At 37.6% G+C, this 21,841-nt stretch overlaps 2 protein-coding genes across 2 annotated transcripts; both read right to left on the bottom strand.

The window, feature by feature from the left end:
• Nucleotides 1–1,745: 1,745 nt before the first annotated feature.
• Nucleotides 1,746–5,529, bottom strand: LOC135468888 (uncharacterized). The gene is made up of 3 exons (XM_064747350.1): nucleotides 5,178–5,529; nucleotides 3,786–3,926; nucleotides 1,746–3,246 (listed from the first exon to the last, which is right to left on the bottom strand). The coding sequence occupies exons 1-3, from the start codon at nucleotides 5,443–5,445 to the stop codon at nucleotides 3,062–3,064; spliced, it is 594 nt and encodes a 197-aa protein (XP_064603420.1). The 5' UTR covers nucleotides 5,446–5,529; the 3' UTR covers nucleotides 1,746–3,061.
• Nucleotides 5,530–10,582: 5,053 nt separating this feature from the next.
• LOC135466962 (uncharacterized) lies at nucleotides 10,583–12,497 on the bottom strand. Its single transcript, XM_064744716.1, has 3 exons — nucleotides 12,230–12,497; nucleotides 11,306–11,446; nucleotides 10,583–10,767 (listed from the first exon to the last, which is right to left on the bottom strand). The coding sequence occupies exons 1-3, from the start codon at nucleotides 12,495–12,497 to the stop codon at nucleotides 10,583–10,585; spliced, it is 594 nt and encodes a 197-aa protein (XP_064600786.1).
• Between the last annotated feature and the right edge of the window lie 9,344 nt (nucleotides 12,498–21,841).

The raw sequence follows: 21,841 nt of genomic DNA, 5'->3' as shown, positions 1-21,841 counted from the left end.
CCACTTGACCAGTTTTAATTATACAGAAGTGTTAAGAACATGTACAAACAGACATGTTGTGTTGAACATATATACCAATGGCTTGAAGCACACCATTTAATAGAATGGAGCTCGTCGCCATAAAACTACAGCCATCATCATCATCATCAGTCTGCATAGAGATTCAGACATTTGCATTCTCCTCACGCCCTAGAATATCGACCATATACTACACAGCAACATCTTGGGTTCAGATGGTTGGGATCTGTATGGTGGTGTTCAGTGGCGTGTGGGCTGTTTCATGTCAGGACTTTGTAGACGCCATATGGTGCAGTGCAGTCTAGAACCATGCAGTACTACATATTGCTGAGTCGTGTCACATCTGCTCAGTTCTGTTGTTGTGAGATGAGAGTTTCATATTGATTACTACACTGCATTATAAGAAAATATTCAAACCTGCTGTCACCCTGATACATTGCGTTTATATCGCAAGGATTATAGAATCTTAAAGGGAAATGTTACCGCACTTAAATTAAAACTGTGTACTGAACAGTGTAACAACGACAGTATGATTTCTAATGAACAACAAAATAGTAACGGTTGAGTATTAGTAAAAAGTCTTTGGCAGACCCGCTTGCCCGCCGGGTTAAGATTGTACCTAGCCTATAAACCGTCTTTTGGTTGACCGAGCCGTTCACATGTGTGTGTGCGAGTGTGAATTCTTTCATTATCTTCTGTGCTCCGAAAACTATAAAGTTTGAAGTATGAGCTATTTCTGTTGCTTTTTAGCTTAAATATTTGTATTAAGTTTGTACCTACCCAGGCACTCAAGGTTTTAAAACTGGAAAAATACACTGTGTGTGACAATAACTTAAATTAAATACCCTAGTCTAGCTTGATAACTGCCCTTTAGCCCCTTTGTTGAGGACATTTCACTAATTTGCTACAATGAACAAGTTTTGTCTGCATTAAACAATTGTTATATAATTTATGATTATTTAACATATAACGGTGGTCAGATATGTATATGGGCCCTTGATTGAGTGTTATGCCTGGCTCAAATACCGAGTTGAAGACACTACACAAGAGTGATGCCCAGTCAGGGTTAATACCTTATCGGCAAGTGTCCTTGGTCTGTCCCCTCGTGGTCAACACCAATCAATGATATTGTTCATGACTGAACTAAACATGCCCAGGCGGGCGGCATCCCATTCGGTTACCTCAGAGCGGTCAGTTCTATTGAGCAAAAACGAGAACTATATTTCACAAAGGAATATCGTTTTTTTAATGATTTGTCCATCAGAACTCAAGTATTTTCAGCGTCGATGTTCCATCGCAACATCAGCATCAGAAGCTAGCTCTTAGCGATTTGGTTAACTTTATATGAAACGCATAAGATAAGGTTTGCTTAGTTCATACATCGACGTTCGGGCAATTTGGAAGTTTGATGGCAATATTACACTCCCATACTCATAAAGCGATTTGAGCATACTTAATTGAGTAAATACTAGTTGAACTTAAGTACCGGTGCAGTAACACTTTCTAAAACGAGTGACTACTGGGTGAATATCTGGTTTGTCCTTGGCAGGTGCTTAAATAAACCAACATACTAACAATTCATATACCTTTGGTTTGGTCTTATCGGAATTCCGAGGTGCGCTTTTTGACATCTCTGCCAACGAGGGTTCTCTTGCAAATAAGAAAAACTCCAAAACATGGAACATGTTGAAAGATTAAATCCAAACTTTTATTTTAAAAACCACAGGAATTAATTCTTTACTTCTTGCAAAAACAAAACCCAATCAAACTGTCAGCATTTACTGTTGATCATAGAAAATATTCAATAACTTATATACACGTATATATATCAATGTTCACCATATGGCAACGAAAGGAAAACGTTACGATGATTCACTTCACAGCAATATGTTCTCCAAGGCATCACACAGTGATAAGGTGGTTGTTCACTAAGGCGTTACAGAATGGTAAGGTAGTTGTTCACCAGGGTGTTACAGAGGTGTCAAGGTGGTTGTTCACAAAGACGTTACAGAGTGATAGGGTGGTTGTTCTCCAAGGCGTTATGGAGTGGTAAGGTGGTCGTTGCAACAGGTACAAATAACGAAATCCCTAAGAATGTTTATCATATATGTAGACTGTTTTAGACTCATAGTCGTACCTGGATTCTTTTAAACCTTTAATTATTAAATAAATCATAAATAGGATCAAAAGTTCGTGTAGCATATATGAAATTTACGTGGTAATCCCTTCATTATTATGTGTTTATGATAATTTGTTTAGTTTCGTCTGGTGGTCTATAATTATTCATTCATTCAATCATTTGATTGATTATGGAAGACAGCGTCATCTCAACTATTTTGGGATCACATCTTTCTGTTGATAGTCTTTTAAGGAAATATGACAATTTGAGACCCACGGTGAAAACGTGTCCATCAAGTAATTCAGGCCTCTCCGTTTAGTGATTATGATTAAGGTTCAGGCTTAGGGCAACTCTTCTTAAAACAAGAAGCACGAAAATTATCTGAACATTGCCAACGTCATGTTATTATAGGGCTCACAAGGTCAAGATCATCACCACAAATAACCTTGAGGTCAACTCAAGTCTGGAATAGGGTAATAAAAACTGTACCCATCCTATTTCAATGACCGGTGACTAAATTAAGATTTAGAAAAATAATTAAGAAGACTTTATGATCAGAGTCAGCTTCTTTAGCACTAAAACCATACAACATTTACAGCTTCGGGATGCTCTTGGCGTGAGGTGAAGGGGAGGAGTGAATAGGGAGAACGTATGGCAGAAGTTACCAACCAAAAAGGATGTAAGATCATACTTTCAGGCCTCCCATGGCTTCGCTGTAATTCCAGATTAAAAGATAACAAGTTCGTCAGAATAAAACTGTTGTGACTGTTTATATCTGTTTCCACCTCTTCCCAAATGACTAACATTAGATTATTTATTGTCTTTTCTTTTAAGAGAGGGAGGTGGGCTGGAGGAATGGAGAGCATAGAGACTGTGTAAACGAACTCAGCTTGTAGGAATATTTGATATGTCCTTCGTCAGGTTCTAGGACGGCGAAGTAGCGGTACCTTTCCGGCCCAACAGAAGCAGTACACCAGCTACTATCTCGAGGATCATGGAAATCACTGCAAGTCCAAATGACCAGGACAAGGTGCGCCCAAAACCCGAAGTGATCACAGGGCTGTAAAACTTCACGCCGTATATGACGATCCCAATAAAATACAAGACGCCTGTGGAAAGGAGCAAGAACAGAAATGAGGTTAAAATATGCATACATGTATATATGACAACAGACGTTTGTATATATTACATAAGTATATCCTGTATTCTTACTCGCTAATAAGACGGTTATTATAGACGAATGATCGCATATTCCCTGTTTCCATGACAACAGTTCAAACATACTCAGGAAAACAACAGTTCAAACATACTCAGGAACGTAAGAATTATAAGGTTCATATTTAGTTTTAGAAGCGCGAATATGGCGTCCTTGACGTATAGGCTGTATCACACATTCATGTTTCAACAAATCGTAAAGTATCGTGGAGTATCAAAGTTACATGCGATTTTCATTATTATTATTATTTAGAGAAGCTAGTGAGAAATAAATGGATCATATCAAGATTTAGAAATATCAAATTTATCAAGATCAGAAATCTGATTACTGACATCTTAGTAAACTAATGTTGAGTACAGTGCAAAAACGCGTGTTAAATCAATGAATAAATAGATATTTTACATTGTAAATAACGGTGTTAAGCGAAATTACCTGTGATTATGCAGATAAAGGCCGCTAGCAGTAGGTAGTCACCGTTCTTTTCTCCCAGTAGGTAAGCCATCATTAAAATCAAAGAACCCAAGATTCCGGCAAATCCAAACACAGCCATGGCCTGAACACACGCCATCCAACCTTTACAGAACATAAATATGTCAGTCAGATATCACGATAGTTAAACTGTTACCTCTCATCTTCAAGTATAATTTAATGGAAATGTTACGAACTATACAAGTTTATGGTATTAACTGGTACATGTATTTCGACTGTCTCCTTCGCCTATACATGTGCCACAGGCTAGAATCCAACTCTGGATTGTTTCGCTACGGCTTCAAGTCGACACACCCGAGATATTTTAGTAGGTATGAGACATAAAATCATGGCGAGATGAATCATTTGTTTATTGATTTATTTTTTGCTTTAACCTTTTGGGGATCGGTATATGTGAGATTAAAAGCAAACGTCCTTGATAAAATATCAAGTTTTGATTGTGGAGGAAAAACAGAGACATTGATAGGCATTTGGGATCTATTTAGATATCTGACATATTATAGAGGCTGACATCAACCAACAACTTGGTAATGTATGGCTTGTAATACACACACAACATCAAAACAATTACAGGTACAACTTCGTTTCTTGTAGCTCTGCAAGTATTCATATAGCAAGTTTTGAGGATAGTTTACCTTGTGCTGTATTTACAGTTGTGTACGTATTCACATTGTGTCCAGTTAGTGAGTTTTGAGGATAGTTTACCTTGTGCTGTATTTACAGTTGTATACGTATTCACATTGTGTCCAGTTAGTGAGTTTTGAGGATAGTTTACCTTGTGCTGTATTTACAGTTGTGTACGTATTCACATTGTGTCCAGTTAGTGAGTTTTGAGGATAGCTTACCTTGTGCTGTATTTATAGTTGTACACGTATTCACATTGTGTCCAGTTAGTGAGTTTTGAGGATAGTTTACCTTGTGCTGTATTTACAGTTGTGTACGTATTCACATTGTGTCCAGTTAGTGAATTTTGAGGATAGTTTACCTTGTGCTGTATTTACAGTTGTGTACGTATTCACATTGTGTCCAGTTAGTGAGTTTTGAGGATAGCTTACCTTGTGCTGTATTTATAGTTGTACACGTATTCACATTGTGTCCAGTTAGTGAGTTTTGAGGATAGTTTACCTTGTGCTGTATTTATAGTTGTGTACGTATTCACATTGTGTCCAGTTAGTGAGTTTTGAGGACAGCTTACCTTGTGCTCTATTTATAGTTGTACACGTATTCACATTGTGTCCAGTTAGTGAGTTTTGAGGATAGTTTACCTTGTGCTGTGTTTACAGTTGTGTACGTATTCACATTGTGTTCAGCTTGTGGGTTTAGAGGATGGTTTACCTTGTGCTGTTCCTAGAGCAGTATAACTGCATGCCCCAAGGCCATCAAGGGCGTATGTCACCTGTGTTCCTGTACAGGTACGCCACAGGCCCACGTTCGTGTACCTCGCCGTTGGGTCGATTACATTGGAGTTAGCGATGTAAGAGAAGTATTCTCCCCATGCTGTCGTGGAAAACGCAATCCCATTGAACAGATTGGCTACCAATATCAAGATGAGTGCCACGAGAAGGAGTACGGGTAAACCCTTTACCGAATCTACCAGCCCCATCACTCTTAATCAGTCAGGGACTTCACGCAAAATATTGCTGAACTGATCCAGGCGCTAACGACTTAAGAGAGTGAAGTAGAAAAATGGGTAGCAATCCCGGTGTGAAGTCTGGTGTATGACTCATAAACACTGGTTTTCCATTTCTTTAGGGCTGGTCTATCTAGGCCAATCGATCAAAGTACGCGTTTGTACTTATACAATTGTTAGGGCCAAGTCTAGCCTAGTTCAGTCGAAACATGTAACCTTACTGTCTAGAAATAAAGGTAGGTAAGAAATAGATGTAGCCCCTAGCTACACAATTACCAACTCTCTAAAACCAACTGTGTACGAGTGGTGCACAATTTATACTGTGGTGTACGAGTGGTGCACAACTTATACTGAGTTGTACGAGTGTTGCAACACATATGCTGTGGTGTACGAGTGGTGCACAACATATACTGAGTTGTACGAGTGTTGCACAACATATACTCAGGTGTACGAGTGGTGCACAACATATATCGAGGTGTACGAGTGTTGCACAGTGTGCACTGGGACATAATACATATCCACATGATGTTAAGCACTTTGTTTAACACACCCACATTGACATATGCACCAGTGGTACACAATTTCTGTATCGCAAATATTTATGTCTTTTGTACACAGTCGTTTTTAGAAAGTATGGTATGTCTTTCACACAAACACTCAATACGACCCAATTAATAATCATGAATTTTTTACAAAATGTAACGTTAAATTAGTTATTCCCCTGAAGAAGAATCAAATAATAGATTAATCGATTAGTTTATTTGAAGTGATGCTATAAACAGCGTATGAAGAGTGTACGTGTCTTTGAGTATAATTATATTACTATTAAATATAAATCTATTGTCAGTAAAAAATATGAACAGAACGTCCAGAATCTCTGGTACTACATCATGATTGTGTGTCATTTCGCTTAAGCCGGGGCTAGGTGCCGTATTCATTGTGTAGAAATAGATCTCCACATTGTATATATGAACAGTTGCAATCAGAGCGCAATTTTGCATATTCCTTGCGTCTTTACAACATCATTGAAAACTGGTAACCGCTTCTCTCTGCATGATTCCGACCTATTTTCGCACCTGTTTTACTTTTTAATTTTTTTTAGTGGTTTCTGTCATTTTGGGAATTGACCTTGTGATTGTTGACCGGGAAAGTCCATTTGATTCACGTGTGTTACATGAATGTTGGTTTCAGACGCATAGATTTCAGTAGCGCAAACACGTCTCACAAGAATGACTTCGTAGGTTTTTCTTTCCATGTCTCCATATGACCCTGCACCACAATAATAAATCCGAAATATACTGATGTTAACGAGCATTTCATGGATAGCGATTTTTTTCTTTCACTTGACTTATTTTGTCTCCTACCAAAACTATATAAGCAAGTAAGCAATGTATTTCTGTAATTTCAAAGAACCATGCATATTGTATGGCACAATCTGGGAGCAAACGAATTACATAAAATAACTGATAATTTAAGATAGAAATATTAGGATTTATTCAGCTATATAAGTTTTCGGTAAACACTGAACGCTATGTATAGGGCACTGCGTCTCTAGAAGAATTACTAACTGATCAATACAACAGTCTGTGCGTTTATGAGTATTTTTTTACGTTATCCTTTTCACATCCACGCCATTGCTCTGTTTGATGACTTAAACTTGAAGTCAACAGTAAATTGTTACCGTACTAAGCGCTTTTATCACACTGTGAGGCCTAACATATCTCTTTTCGCTTTTCTACCTAAATTTGTGTTTACCAGGCACTTGTTCATTCTGAACTCTTCATGTCTTTTCTGAGAGTATTCTTTTAAGGCAGTTTCCGACAAAAAGTTATGAACAAAAACACATTTTTTCTGTAAGTTGTCAGGTGTTCTTTTATATTTAAAAGTTTCTAATTCTAAGCTGATTGATGAGCTGTCTATATTTTGTTATCTATCTCTCAGCTGAACAGTCGTCCCTCGAATATTGCTACAATGTTTATGTGTGTTTATTAGTCTCTCGGGTTAACTTGTGTTGCCATGCGAGATATTTCGTTGTATTTTTCGTCACGGTGGGTACATTTAGTGTAGCTTTAATAGATATGTTCAGGTTGTTCGGATCTGTATGGTGGTGTTCAGTGGCGTGTGGGTTGTTTCATGTCAGGACTTTGTAGACGCATGATTTCTAATGAACAACAAAGTAGTACGGAGATCACAGTGGTATTCACTGGGTACGGAATTCATTGAAGGACAGGCCCAAGTTGGCCAGCATTGTAGGCTACCGGTAATGGTTTCATTTCCACATGTCACTTAAACTGAGCTATGATATAACCTATTTAAACTAATCTGTTGCTATAGATTGCGAATGGAATATCTGTAAGTTACAACTCCAATGACTTCATGTTTATGTGTATGTGTAGGAGTCTGTTTATCAAGGTGTGACGAGGAAAATGAACTAGTCAGGACGTGATATCAATAATGTTAAATAATAGTGGCCTGAAAGCTTATATATCTAGATGCTCGGCACGCGATCTTCTTTATATAGCTTGTGCGACTTGGAGACATAACAATGAAGTATACATAGACTTCTGTTCGGAGAACATGTCTAATATTGGACGCTTTGCTTGTTGGCGAGTTTGCTTGACAACGTCGTCTACTTGTAGCAGGCTAAACCCTGCACAGACATGTTTATTGTGATTAATTTTATTTATCTGATTGCTTTCTAACAAGGTCTTTCCACTTATTTAGAACATATTAAAAATACACTAGCTTGAGTGACGATGAAGACATATTTGGCACAGCATATAGTCGCGGTATAGTGCATGTTGACTGCTGTAAATGATCGTGTTTTCTGCAGCTTCTGTGCTCCGAAAACTATGAAGTTTGAAGTATGAGCTATTTCTATTTTTAGCTTAAATATTTGTATTAAGTTTGTACCTACCCAGGCACTCAAGGTTTTAAAACTGGAAAAATACACTGTGTGTGACAATATCTTAAATTAAATACCCTAGTCTAGCTTGATAACTGCCCTTTAGCCCCTTTGTTGAGGACATTTCACTAATTTGCTACAATGAACAAGTTTTGGCTGCATAAAACAATTATTTTATTATTTATCATTATTTAACATATGGCGGTGCACAAGAGTGACGCCAAGTCAGGGTTAATACCTTATCGGCAAATGTCCTTGGTCTGTCCCGTTGTGGTCAACACCAATCAATGATATTGTTCATGACTGAACTAAACATGCCCAGGCGGGCGGCATCCCATTCGGTTACCTTAGAGCGGTCAGTTCTATTGAGCAAGAACGAGAACTATATTTCACAAAGGAATATCGTTTTTTAATGATTTGTCCATCAGAACTCAAGTATTTTCAGCGTCGATGTTCCATCGCAACATCAGCATCAGAAGCTAGCTCTTAGCGATTTGGTTAACTTTATATGAAACGCATAAGATAAGGTTTGCTTAGTTCATACATCGACGTTCGGGCAATTTGGAAGTTTGATGGCAATATTACACTCCCATACTCATAAAGCATACTTAATTGAGTAAATACTAGTTGAACTTAAGTACCGGTGCAGTAACACTTTCTAAAACGAGAGACTACTGGGTGAATATCTGGTTTGTCCTTGGCAGGTGTTTAAAGAAACCAACATACTAACAATTCATATACCTTTGGTTTGGTCTTATCGGAATTCCGAGGTGCGCTTTTTGACATCTCTGCCAACGAGGGTTCTCTTGCAAATAAGAAAAACTCCAAAACATGGAACATGTTGAAAGATTAAATCCAAACTTTTATTTTAAAAACCACAGGAATTAATTCTTTACTTCTTGCAAAAACAAAACCCCATCAAACTGTCAGCATTTACTGTTGATCATAGAAAATATTCAATAACTTATATACATGTCTATATAACAATGTACACCATATGGCAACGAAAGGAAAGCGTTTCGATGATTCACTTCACAGCAATATGTTCTCCAAGGCATCACACAGTGATAAGGTGGTTGTTCACTAAGGCGTTACAGAATGGTAAGGTAGTTGTTCACCAGGGTGTTACAGAGGTGTCAAGGTGGTTGTTCACAAAGACGTTACAGAGTGATAGGGTGGTTGTTCTCCAAGGCGTTATGGAGTGGTAAGGTGGTCGTTGCAACAGGTACAAATAACGAAATCCCTAAGAATGTTTATCATATATGTAGACTGTTTTAGACTCATAGTCGTACCTGGATAATTTTAAACCTTTAATTATTAAATAAATCATAAATAGGATCAAAAGCATATATGAAATTTAGCATATATGAAATTTACGTGGTAATCCCTTGAATATTATGTGTTTATGATAATTTGTTTAGTTTCGTCTGGTGGTCTATAATTATTCATTCATTCAATCATTTGATTGATTATGGAAGACAGCGTCATCTCAACTATTTTGGGATCACATCTTTCTGTTGATAGTCTTTTAAGGAAATATGACAATTTGAGACTTACGGTGAAAACGTGTCCATCAAATAATTCAGGCCTCTCCGTTTAGTGATTATGATTAAGGTTCAGACTTAGGGCAACTCTTCTTAAAACAAGAAGCACGAAAATTATGTGAACATCGCCAACGTCATGTTATTATAGGGCTCACAGGGTCACGATCATCACCACAAATAACCTTGAGGTCAACTCAAGTCTGGAATAGGGTAATAAAAACTGTACCCATCCTATTTCAAGGACCGGTGACTAAATTAAGATTTAGAAAAATAATTAAGAAGACTTTATGATCAGAGTCAGCTTCTTTAGCACTAAAACCATACAACATTTACAGCTTCGGGAAGCTTTTGATGTGAGGTGAAGGGGAGGAGTGAATAGGGAGAACGTATGGCAGAAGTTACCAACCAAAAAGGATGTAAGATCATACTTTCAGGCCTCCCATGGCTTCGCTGTAATTCCAGATTAAAAGATAACAAGTTCGTCAGAATAAAACTGTTGTGACTGTTTATATCTGTTTCCACCTCTTCCCAAATAACTAACGTTAGATTATTTATTGTCTTTTCTTTTAAGAGAGGGAGGTGGGCTGGAGGAATGGAGAGCATAGAGACTGTGTAAACGAACTCAGCTTGTAGGAATATTTGATATGTCCTTCGTCAGGTTCTAGGACGGCGAAGTAGCGGTACCCTTCCGGCCCAATAGAAGCAGTACACCAGCTACTATCTCGAGGATCATGGAAATCACTGCAAGTCCAAATGACCAGGACAAGGTGCGCCCAAAACCCGAAGTGATCACAGGGCTGTAAAACTTCGCGCCGTACATGACGATCCCAATAAAATACAAGACGCCTGTGGAAAGGAGCAAGAACAGAAATGAGGTTAAAATATGCATACATGTATATATGACAACAGACGTTTGTATATATTACATAAGTATATCCTGTATTCTTACTCGCTATTAAGACGGTTATTATAGACGAATGATCGCATATTCCCTGTTTCCATGACAACAGTTCAAACATACTCAGGAAAACAACAGTTCAAACATACTCAGGAACGTAAGAATTATAAGGTTCATATTTAGTTTTAGAAGCGCGAATATGGCGTCCTTGACGTATAGGCTGTATCACACATTTATGTTCAACGAGTCGTAAAGTATCGTTTGTATCAAAGTTACATGCGATTTTCATTATTATTATTATTTAGAGAAGCTAATGAGAAATAAATGGATCATATCAAGATTTAGAAATATCAAATTTATCAAGATCAGAAATTTTCTGATTACTGACATCTTAGTAAACTAATGTTGAGTACAGTGCAAAACGCGTGTTAAATCAATGAATAAATAGATATTTTACATTGTAAATAACGGTGTTAGCGAAATTACCTGTAATTATGCAGATAAAGGCCGCTAGCAGTATGTAGTCACCGTTCTTTTCTCCCAGTAGGTAAGCCATCATTAAAATCAAAGAACCCAAGATTCCGGCAAATCCAAACACAGCCATGGCCTGAACACACGCCATCCAACCTTTACAGAACATAAATATGTCAGTCAGATATCACGATAGTTAAACTGTTACCTCTCATCTTCAAGTATAATTTAATGGAAATGTTACGAACTATACAAGTTTATGGTATTAACTGGTACATGTATTTCGACTGTCTCCTTGTATAAAAACCTCATGTTTTTCGCCTATACATGTGCCACAGGCTAGAATCCAATTCTGGATTGTTTCGCTACGGCTTCAAGTCAACACACCCGAGATATTTTAGTAGGTATGAGACATAAAATCATGGCGAGATGAATCATTTGTTTATTGATTTATTTTTTGCTTTAACCTTTTGGGGATCGGTATATGTGAGATTAAAAGCAAACGTCCTTGATAAAATATCAAGTTTTGCTTGTGGAGGAAAAACAAGAGACATAGACAGGCATTTGGAATCTATTTAGATATCTGACATATTATAGAGGCTGACACCAACCAACAACTTGGTAATGTATGGCTTGTAATACACACACAACATCAAAACAATTACAGGTACAACTTCGTTTCTTGTAGCTCTGCAAGTATTCATATAGCAAGTTTTGAGGATAGTTTACCTTGTGCTGTATTTATAGTTGTACACGTATTCACATTGTGTCCAGTTAGTGAGTTTTGAGGATAGTTTACCTTGTGCTGTGTTTATAGTTGTATACGTATTCACATGGTGTCCAGTTAGTGAGTTTTGAGGATAGTTTACCTTGTGCTGTGTTTACAGTTGTGTACGTATACACATTGTGTTTATTTTGTGGGTTTAGAGGATGGTTTACCTTGTGCTGTTCCTAGAGCAGTATAACTGCATGCCCCAAGGCCATCAAGGGCGTATGTCACCTGTGTTCCTGTACAGGTACGCCACAGGCCCACGTTCGTGTACGTCGCCGTTGGGTCGATTACATTGGAGTTAGCGATGTAAGAGAAGTATTCTCCCCATGCTGTCGTGGAAAACGCAATCCCATTGAACAGATTGGCTACCAATATCAAGATGAGTGCCACGAGAAGGAGTACGGGTAAACCCTTTACCGAATCTACCAGCCCCATCACTCTTAATCAGTCAGGGACGCAAAATATTGCTGAACTGATCTAGGCGGTAACGACTTAGGAGAGTGAGGTAGAAAAAATGTGTAGCGATCCCGGTGTGAAGTCTGGTGTATGGCTCATAAACACTGGGTTTCCATGACACTATATAAACTGTCCCCGTCTCGGGCATTCCTTGCCCCTGACGACATAAATACTAGCCCATGGACGATCAGTCGATCCAGTTTTCCATTTCTTTAGGGCTGGTCTATCTAGGCCAATCACTCAAAATACGCGTTTGTACTTATACAATTGTTATCGCCAAGTCTAGCCTAGTTCAATCGAAACATGTAATTATACTGTAAATATAGGTAGGTAAGAAATAGATGTAGCCCCTAGCTACACAATTACAAACTCTCTAAAACCTACTGTGTACGAGTGGTGCACAATTTATACCGTGGTGTACGAGTGGTGCACAGAATATACTGAGTTGTACGAGTGGTGCACAACATATATCGTGGTGTACGAGTGGTGCACAGTGTGCACTGGGACATAATACACATCCATATGATGTTAAGCACTTTGTTTAACACACCCACATTGACATATGCACCAGTGGTACACAATTTCTGTATTGCTAATACATATGCCGTTTGTACACAGTCGTTTTTAGAAAGTATGGTATGTCTTTCACACAAACACTCAATACGACCCAATTAATAATCATGAATTTTTTACAAAATGTAACGTTAAATTAGTTATTCCCCTGAAGAAGAATCAAATAATAGATTAATCGATTAGTTTATTTGAAGTGATGCTACAAACAGCGTATAAAGAGTGTACGTGTCTTTGAGTATAATTATATTACTATTAAATATAAATCTATTGTCAGTAAAAAATATGAACAGAACGTCCAGAATCTCTGGTACTACATCATGATTGTGTGTCATTTCGCTTAAGCCGGGGCTAGGTGCCGTATTCATTGTGTAGAAATAGATCTCCACATTGTATATATGAACAGTTGCAATCAGAGCGCAATTTTGCATATTCTTTGCGTCTTTCCAACATCATTGAAAACTGGTAACCGCTTCTCTCTGCATGATTCCGACCTATTTTCGCACCTGTTTTACTTTTTATTTTTTTTTAGTGGTTTCTGTCATTTTGGGAATTGACCTTGTGATTGTTGACCGGGAAAGTCCATTTGATTCACGTGTGTTACATGAATGTTGGTTTCAGACGCATAGATTTCAATAGCGCAAACACGTCTCACAAGAATGACTTCGTAGGTTTTTCTTTCCATGTCTCCATATGACCCTGCACCACAATAATAAATCCGAAATATACTGATGTCAACGAGCATTTCATAGATAGCGATTTTTGTCTTTCAATTAACTTATTTTGTCTCCTGCCAAAACTATATAAGCAAGTAAGCAATGTATCTCTGTAATTTCAAAGAACCATGCAAATTGTATAGCCCAATCTGGGAGCAAACGAATTACATAAAATAACTGATAATTTAAGATAGAAATATTAGGATTTATTCAGCTATATAAGTTTTCGGTAAACATTGAACACTATGTATAGGGTACTTCGTCTCTAGAAGAATTACTAACTGATCAATACAACAGTCTGTGCGTTTATGAAATCACGTATTTTTCCGGCATTTCGTTATCCTTTTCACATCCACGCCATTGCTCTGTTTGATGACTTAAATTTGAAGTCATCAGTAAATTGTTACTGTACTAAGCGCTTTTATCACACTATGAGACCTAACATATCTCTTTTCTCTTTTCTACCTAAATTTGTGTTTACCTGGCACTTGTTCATTGTGGACTCTTCATGTCCTTTCTGAGAGTATTCATCTAAGGCAGTTTCCGACAAAAAGTTATGAACAAAAACATACTTTTTCTGTAAGTTGTCAGGTGTTCTTTTATATTTAAAAGTTTCTAATTCTAAGCTGATTGATGAGCTGTCTATATTTTGTTATCTATCTCTCAGCTGAACAGTCGTCCCTCGAATATTGCTACAATGTTTATGTGTGTTTATTAGTCTCTCGGGTTAACTTGTGTTGCCATGCGAGATATTTCGTTGTATTTTTCGTCACGGTGGGTACATTTAGTGTAGCTTTAATAGATATGTTCAGGTTGTTCGGATCTGTATGGTGGTGTTCAGTGGCGTGTGAGTTGTTTCATGTCAGGACTTTGTAGACGCATGATTTCTAATGAACAACAAAGTAGTACGGAGAACACAGTGGTATTCACTGGGTACGGAATTCATTGAAGGACAGGCCCAAGTTGGCAAGCATTGTAGGCTACCGGTAATGGTTTCATTTCCACATGTCACTTAAACTGAGCTATGATATAACCTATTTAAACTAATCTGTTGCTATAGATTGCGAATGGAATGGAGATAGAATTTGTGAACTAGACTAGTAGGAAACTTTGTTCTTAAGGATAACTTGAACCAGTTCGAATGAATATTTTCACATATCTGTAAGAACTTGAACCAGTTCGAATGAATATTTTCACATATCTGTAAGTTACAACTCCAATGACTTCATGTTTATGTGTATGTGTAGGAGTCTGTTTATCAAGGTGTGACGAGGAAAATGAACTAGTCAGGACGTGATATCAATAATGTTAAATAATAGTGGCCTGAAAGCTTATATATCTAGATGCTCGGCACGCGATCTTCTTTATATAGCTTGTGCGACTTGGAGACATAACAATGAAGTATACATAGACTTCTGTTTGGAGAACATGTCTAATATTGGACGCTTTGCTTGTTGGCGAGTTTGCTTGACAACGTCGTCTACTTGTAACAGGCTGAACCCTGCACAGACATGTTTATTGTGATTAATTTTATTTATCTGATTGCTTTCTAACAAGGTCTTTCCACTTATTTAGAACATATTAAAAATACACTAGCTTGAGTGACGATGAAGACATATTTGGCACAGCATATAGTCGCGGTATAGTGCATGTTGACTGCTGTAAATGATCGTGTTTTCTGCAGCTTCTGTGCTCCGAAAACTATGAAGTTTGAAGTATGAGCTATTTCTATTTTTAGCTTAAATATTTGTATTAAGTTTGTACCTACCCAGGCACTCAAGGTTTTAAAACTGGAAAAATACACTGTGTGTGACAATATCTTAAATTAAATACCCTAGTCTAGCTTGATAACTGCCCTTTAGCCCCTTTGTTGAGGACATTTCACTAATTTGCTACAATGAACAAGTTTTGGCTGCATAAAACAATTATTTTATTATTTATCATTATTTAACATATGGCGGTGCACAAGAGTGACGCCAAGTCAGGGTTAATACCTTATCGGCAAATGTCCTTGGTCTGTCCCGTTGTGGTCAACACCAATCAATAATATTGTTCATGACTGAACTAAACATGCCCAGGCGGGCGGCATCCCATTCGGTTACCTTAGAGCGGTCAGTTCTACTGAGCAAGAACGAGAACTATATTTCACAAAGGAATATCGTTTTTTAATGATTTGTCCATCAGAACTCAAGTATTTTCAGCGTCGATGTTCCATCGCAACATCAGCATCAGAAGCTAGCTCTTAGCGATTTGGTTAACTTTATATGAAACGCATAAGATAAGGTTTGCTCAGTTCATACATCGACGTTCGGGCAATTTGGAAGTTTGATGGCAATATTACACTCCCATACTCATAAAGCATACTTAATTGAGTAAATACTAGTTGAACTTAAGTACCGGTGCAGTAACACTTTCTAAAACGAGAGACTACTGGGTGAATATCTGGTTTGTCCTTGGCAGGTGTTTAAAGAAACCAACATACTAACAATTCATATACCTTTGGTTTGGTCTTATCGGAATTCCGAGGTGCGCTTTTTGACATCTCTGCCAACGAGGGTTCTCTTGCAAATAAGAAAAACTCCAAAACATGGAACATGTTGAAAGATTAAATCCAAACTTTTATTTTAAAAACCACAGGAATTAATTCTTTACTTCTTGCAAAAACAAAACCCCATCAAACTGTCAGCATTTACTGTTGATCATAGAAAATATTCAATAACTTATATACATGTCTATATAACAATGTACACCATATGGCAACGAAAGGAAAGCGTTTCGATGATTCACTTCACAGCAATATGTTCTCCAAGGCATCACACAGTGATAAGGTGGTTGTTCACTAAGGCGTTACAGAATGGTAAGGTAGTTGTTCACCAGGGTGTTACAGAGGTGTCAAGGTGGTTGTTCACAAAGACGTTACAGAGTGATAGGGTGGTTGTTCTCCAAGGCGTTATGGAGTGGTAAGGTGGTCGTTGCAACAGGTACAAATAACGAAATCCCTAAGAATGTTTATCATATATGTAGACTGTTTTAGACTCATAGTCGTACCTGGATAATTTTAAACCTTTAATTATTAAATAAATCATAAATAGGATCAAAAGCATATATGAAATTTAGCATATATGAAATTTACGTGGTAATCCCTTGAATATTATGTGTTTATGATAATTTGTTTAGTTTCGTCTGGTGGTCTATAATTATTCATTCATTCAATCATTTGATTGATTATGGAAGACAGCGTCATCTCAACTATTTTGGGATCACATCTTTCTGTTGATAGTCTTTTAAGGAAATATGACAATTTGAGACTTACGGTGAAAACGTGTCCATCAAATAATTCAGGCCTCTCCGTTTAGTGATTATGATTAAGGTTCAGACTTAGGGCAACTCTTCTTAAAACAAGAAGCACGAAAATTATGTGAACATCGCCAACGTCATGTTATTATAGGGCTCACAGGGTCACGATCATCACCACAAATAACCTTGAGGTCAACTCAAGTCTGGAATAGGGTAATAAAAACTGTACCCATCCTATTTCAAGGACCGGTGACTAAATTAAGATTTAGAAAAATAATTAAGAAGACTTTATGATCAGAGTCAGCTTCTTTGGCACTAAAACCATACAACATTTACAGCTTCGGGAAGCTTTTGATGTGAGGTGAAGGGGAGGAGTGAATAGGGAGAACGTATGGCAGAAGTTACCAACCAAAAAGGATGTAAGATCATACTTTCAGGCCTCCCATGGCTTCGCTGTAATTCCAGATTAAAAGATAACAAGTTCGTCAGAATAAAACTGTTGTGACTGTTTATATCTGTTTCCACCTCTTCCCAAATAACTAACGTTAGATTATTTATTGTCTTTTCTTTTAAGAGAGGGAGGTGGGCTGGAGGAATGGAGAGCATAGAGACTGTGTAAACGAACTCAGCTTGTAGGAATATTTGATGTGTCCTTCGTCAGGTTCTAGGACGGCGAAGTAGCGGTACCCTTCCGGCCCAATAGAAGCAGTACACCAGCTACTATCTCGAGGATCATGGAAATCACTGCAAGTCCAAATGACCAGGACAAGGTGCGCCCAAAACCCGAAGTGATCACAGGGCTGTAAAACTTCGCGCCGTATATGACGATCCCAATAAAATACAAGACGCCTGTGGAAAGGAGCAAGAACAGAAATGAGGTTAAAATATGCATACATGTATATATGACAACAGACGTTTGTATATATTACATAAGTATATCCTGTATTCTTACTCGCTATTAAGACGGTTATTATGAACGAATGAACGCATATTCCCTGTTTCCATGACAACAGTTCAAACATACTCAGGAAAACAACAGTTCAAACATACTCAGGAACGTAAGAATTATAAGGTTCATATTTAGTTTAGAAGCGCGAATATGGCGTCCTTGACGTATAGGCTGTATCACACATTTATGTTCAACGAATCGTAAAGTATCGTTTGTATCAAAGTTACATGCGATTTTCATTATTATTATTATTTAGAGAAGCTAATGAGAAATAAATGGATCATATCAAGATTTAGAAATATCAAATTTATCAAGATCAGAAATTTTCTGATTACTGACATCTTAGTAAACTAATGTTGAGTACAGTGCAAAACGCGTGTTAAATCAATGAATAAATAGATATTTTACATTGTAAATAACGGTGTTAGCGAAATTACCTGTAATTATGCAGATAAAGGCCGCTAGCAGTATGTAGTCACCGTTCTTTTCTCCCAGTAGGTAAGCCATCATTAAAATCAAAGAACCCAAGATTCCGGCAAATCCAAACACAGCCATGGCCTGAACACACGCCATCCAACCTTTACAGAACATAAATATGTCAGTCAGATATCACGATAGTTAAACTGTTACCTCTCATCTTCAAGTATAATTTAATGGAAATGTTACGAACTATACAAGTTTATGGTATTTACTAGTACATGTATTTCCACTGTCTCCTTGTATAAAAACCTCATGTTTTTCGCCTATACATGTGCCACAGGCTAGAATCCAATTCTGGATTGTTTCGCTACGGCTTCAAGTCAACACACCGAGATATTTTAGTAGGTATGAGACATAAAATCATGGCGAGATGAATCATTTGTTTATTGATTTATTTTTTGCTTTAACCTTTTGGGGATCGGTATATGTGAGATTAAAAGCAAACGTCCTTGATAAAATATCAAGTTTTGCTTGTGGAGGAAAAAACAAGAGACATAGATAGGCATTTGGAATCTATTTAGATATCTGACATATTATAGAGGCTGACACCAACCAACAACTTGGTAATGTATGGCTTGTAATACACACACAACATCAAAACAATTACAGGTACAACTTCGTTTCTTGTAGCTCTGCAAGTATTCATATAGCAAGTTTTGAGGATAGTTTACCTTGTGCTGTATTTATAGTTGTACACGTATTCACATTGTGTCCAGTTAGTGAGTTTTGAGGATAGTTTACCTTGTGCTGTGTTTATAGTTGTATACGTATTCACATGGTGTCCCAGTTAGTGAGTTTTGAGGATAGTTTACCTTGTGCTGTGTTTACAGTTGTGTACGTATACACATTGTGTTTATTTTGTGGGTTTAGAGGATGGTTTACCTTGTGCTGTTCCTAGAGCAGTATAACTGCATGCCCAAGGCCATCAAGGGCGTATGTCACCTGTGTTCCTGTACAGGTACGCCAACAGGCCCACGTTCGTGTACGTCGCCGTTGGGTCGATTACATTGGAGTTAGCGATGTAAGAGAAGTATTCTCCCCATGCTGTCGTGGAAAACGCAATCCCATTGAACAGATTGGCTACCAATATCAAGATGAGTGCCACGAGAAGGAGTACGGGTAAACCCTTTACCGAATCTACCAGCCCCATTAATCAGTCAGGGACGCAAAATATTGCTGAACTGATCTAGGCGGTAACGACTTAGGAGAGTGAGGTAGAAAAAATGTGTAGCGATCCCGGTGTGAAGTCTGGTGTATGGCTCATAAACACTGGGTTTCCATGACACTATATAAACTGTCCCCGTCTCGGGCATTCCTTGCCCCTGACGACATAAATACTAGCCCATGGACGATCAGTCGATCCAGTTTCCATTTCTAGCCTAGTTCAATCGAAACATGTAATTATACTGTAAATATAGGTAGGTAAGAAATAGATGTAGCCCCTAGCTACACAATTACAAACTCTCTAAAACCTACTGTGTACGAGTGGTGCACAATTTATACCGTGGTGTACGAGTGGTGCACAGAATATACTGAGGTGTACGAGTGGTGCACAACATATATCGTGGTGTACGAGTGGTGCACAGTGTGCACTGGGACATAATACACATCCATATGATGTTAAGCACTTTGTTTAACACACTCACATTGACATATGCACCAGTGGTACACAATTTCTGTATTGCTAATACATATGCCGTTTGTACACAGTCGTTTTTAGAAAGTATGGTATGTCTTTCACACAAACACTCAATACGACCCAATTAATAATCATGAATTTTTTACAAAATGTAACGTTAAATTAGTTATTCCCCTGAAGAAGAATCAAATAATAGATTAATCGATTAGTTTATTTGAAGTGATGCTACAAACAGCGTATGAAGACTGTACGTGTCTTTGAGTATAATTATATTACTATTAAATATAAATTTATTGTCAGTAAAAAAATATGAACAGAACGTCCAGAATCTCTGGTACTACATCATGATTGTGTGTCATTTCGCTTAACCCGGTGCTAGGGGCCGTATTCATTGTGTAGAAATAGATCTCCACATTGTATATATGAACAGTTGCAATCAGAGCGCAATTTGCATATTCCTTGCGTCTTTCCAACATCATTGAAAACTGGTAACCGCTTCTCTCTGCATGATTCCGACCTTTTTTCGCACCTGTTTTACTTTTTATTTTTTTTTAGTGGTTTCTGTCGTTTTGGGAATTGACCTTGTGGTTATTGACCGGGAAAGTCCATTTGATTCACGTGTGTTACATGAATGTTGGTTTCAGACGCATAGATTTCAATAGCGCAAACACGTCTCACAAGAATGACTTTGTAGGTCTTTTTTTCCATGTCTCCATATGACCCTGCACCACAATAATAAATCCGAAATATACTGATGTCAACGAGCATTTCATGGATAGCGATTTTTGTCTTTCAATTAACTTATTTTTTCTCCTGCCAAAACTATATAAGCAAGTAAGTAATGTATCTCTGTAATTTCAAAGAACCATGCAAATTGTATAGCACAATCTGGGAGCAAACGAATTACATAAAATAACTGATAATTTAAGATAGAAATATTAGGATTTATTCAGCTTTCGGTTTTTCGGTAAACATTGAACACTATGTATAGGGTACTTCGTCTCTAGAAGAATTACTAACTGATCAATACAACAGTCTGTGCGTTTATGAAATCACGTATTTTTCCGGCATTTCGTTATCCTTTTCACATCCACGCCATTGCTCTGTTTGATGACTTAAACTTGAAGTCATCAGTAAATTGTTACTGTACTAAGCGCTTTTATCACACTATGAGGCGTAACATCTCTCTTTTCGCTTTTCTACCTAAATTTGTGTTTACCTGGCACTTGTTCATTGTGGACTCTTCATGTCCTTTCTGAGAGTATTCATCTAAAAAGTTATGAACAAAAGCATACTTTTTCAGTAAGTTGTCAGGTGTTCTAATTTTCTAATTCTAAGCTGATTGATGAGCTGTCTATATATTGCTATCGATCTCTCAGCTGAATAGTCTGCCCTCGAATATTGCTACAATGTTTATGTGTGTTTATTAGTCTCTCGGATTAACCAGTGTTGCCATGCAAGAGTTTGTCACCCACTGGTAGCCACAGGAATGAAGACAGCGTGGTATGAAACCTACTAAATATAGACGACCACAAACATATATCGCTGGTAGCTCAGGGTAAGTATTGGACATCTAAAGGTGTGCCAGTGACACCTTAAGCAGGTCAATAGGTTAACGAGGTCGTATAGTTGTATCCAGGCGGATCGATGTAAATATCATATCAATCGAACT

Source organism: Liolophura sinensis, chromosome 6, assembly GCF_032854445.1.
Source record: "Liolophura sinensis isolate JHLJ2023 chromosome 6, CUHK_Ljap_v2, whole genome shotgun sequence".
Lineage (NCBI taxonomy): Eukaryota > Metazoa > Mollusca > Polyplacophora > Chitonida > Chitonidae > Liolophura > Liolophura sinensis.
This window is presented reverse-complemented; position numbering and strand designations above follow the sequence as displayed.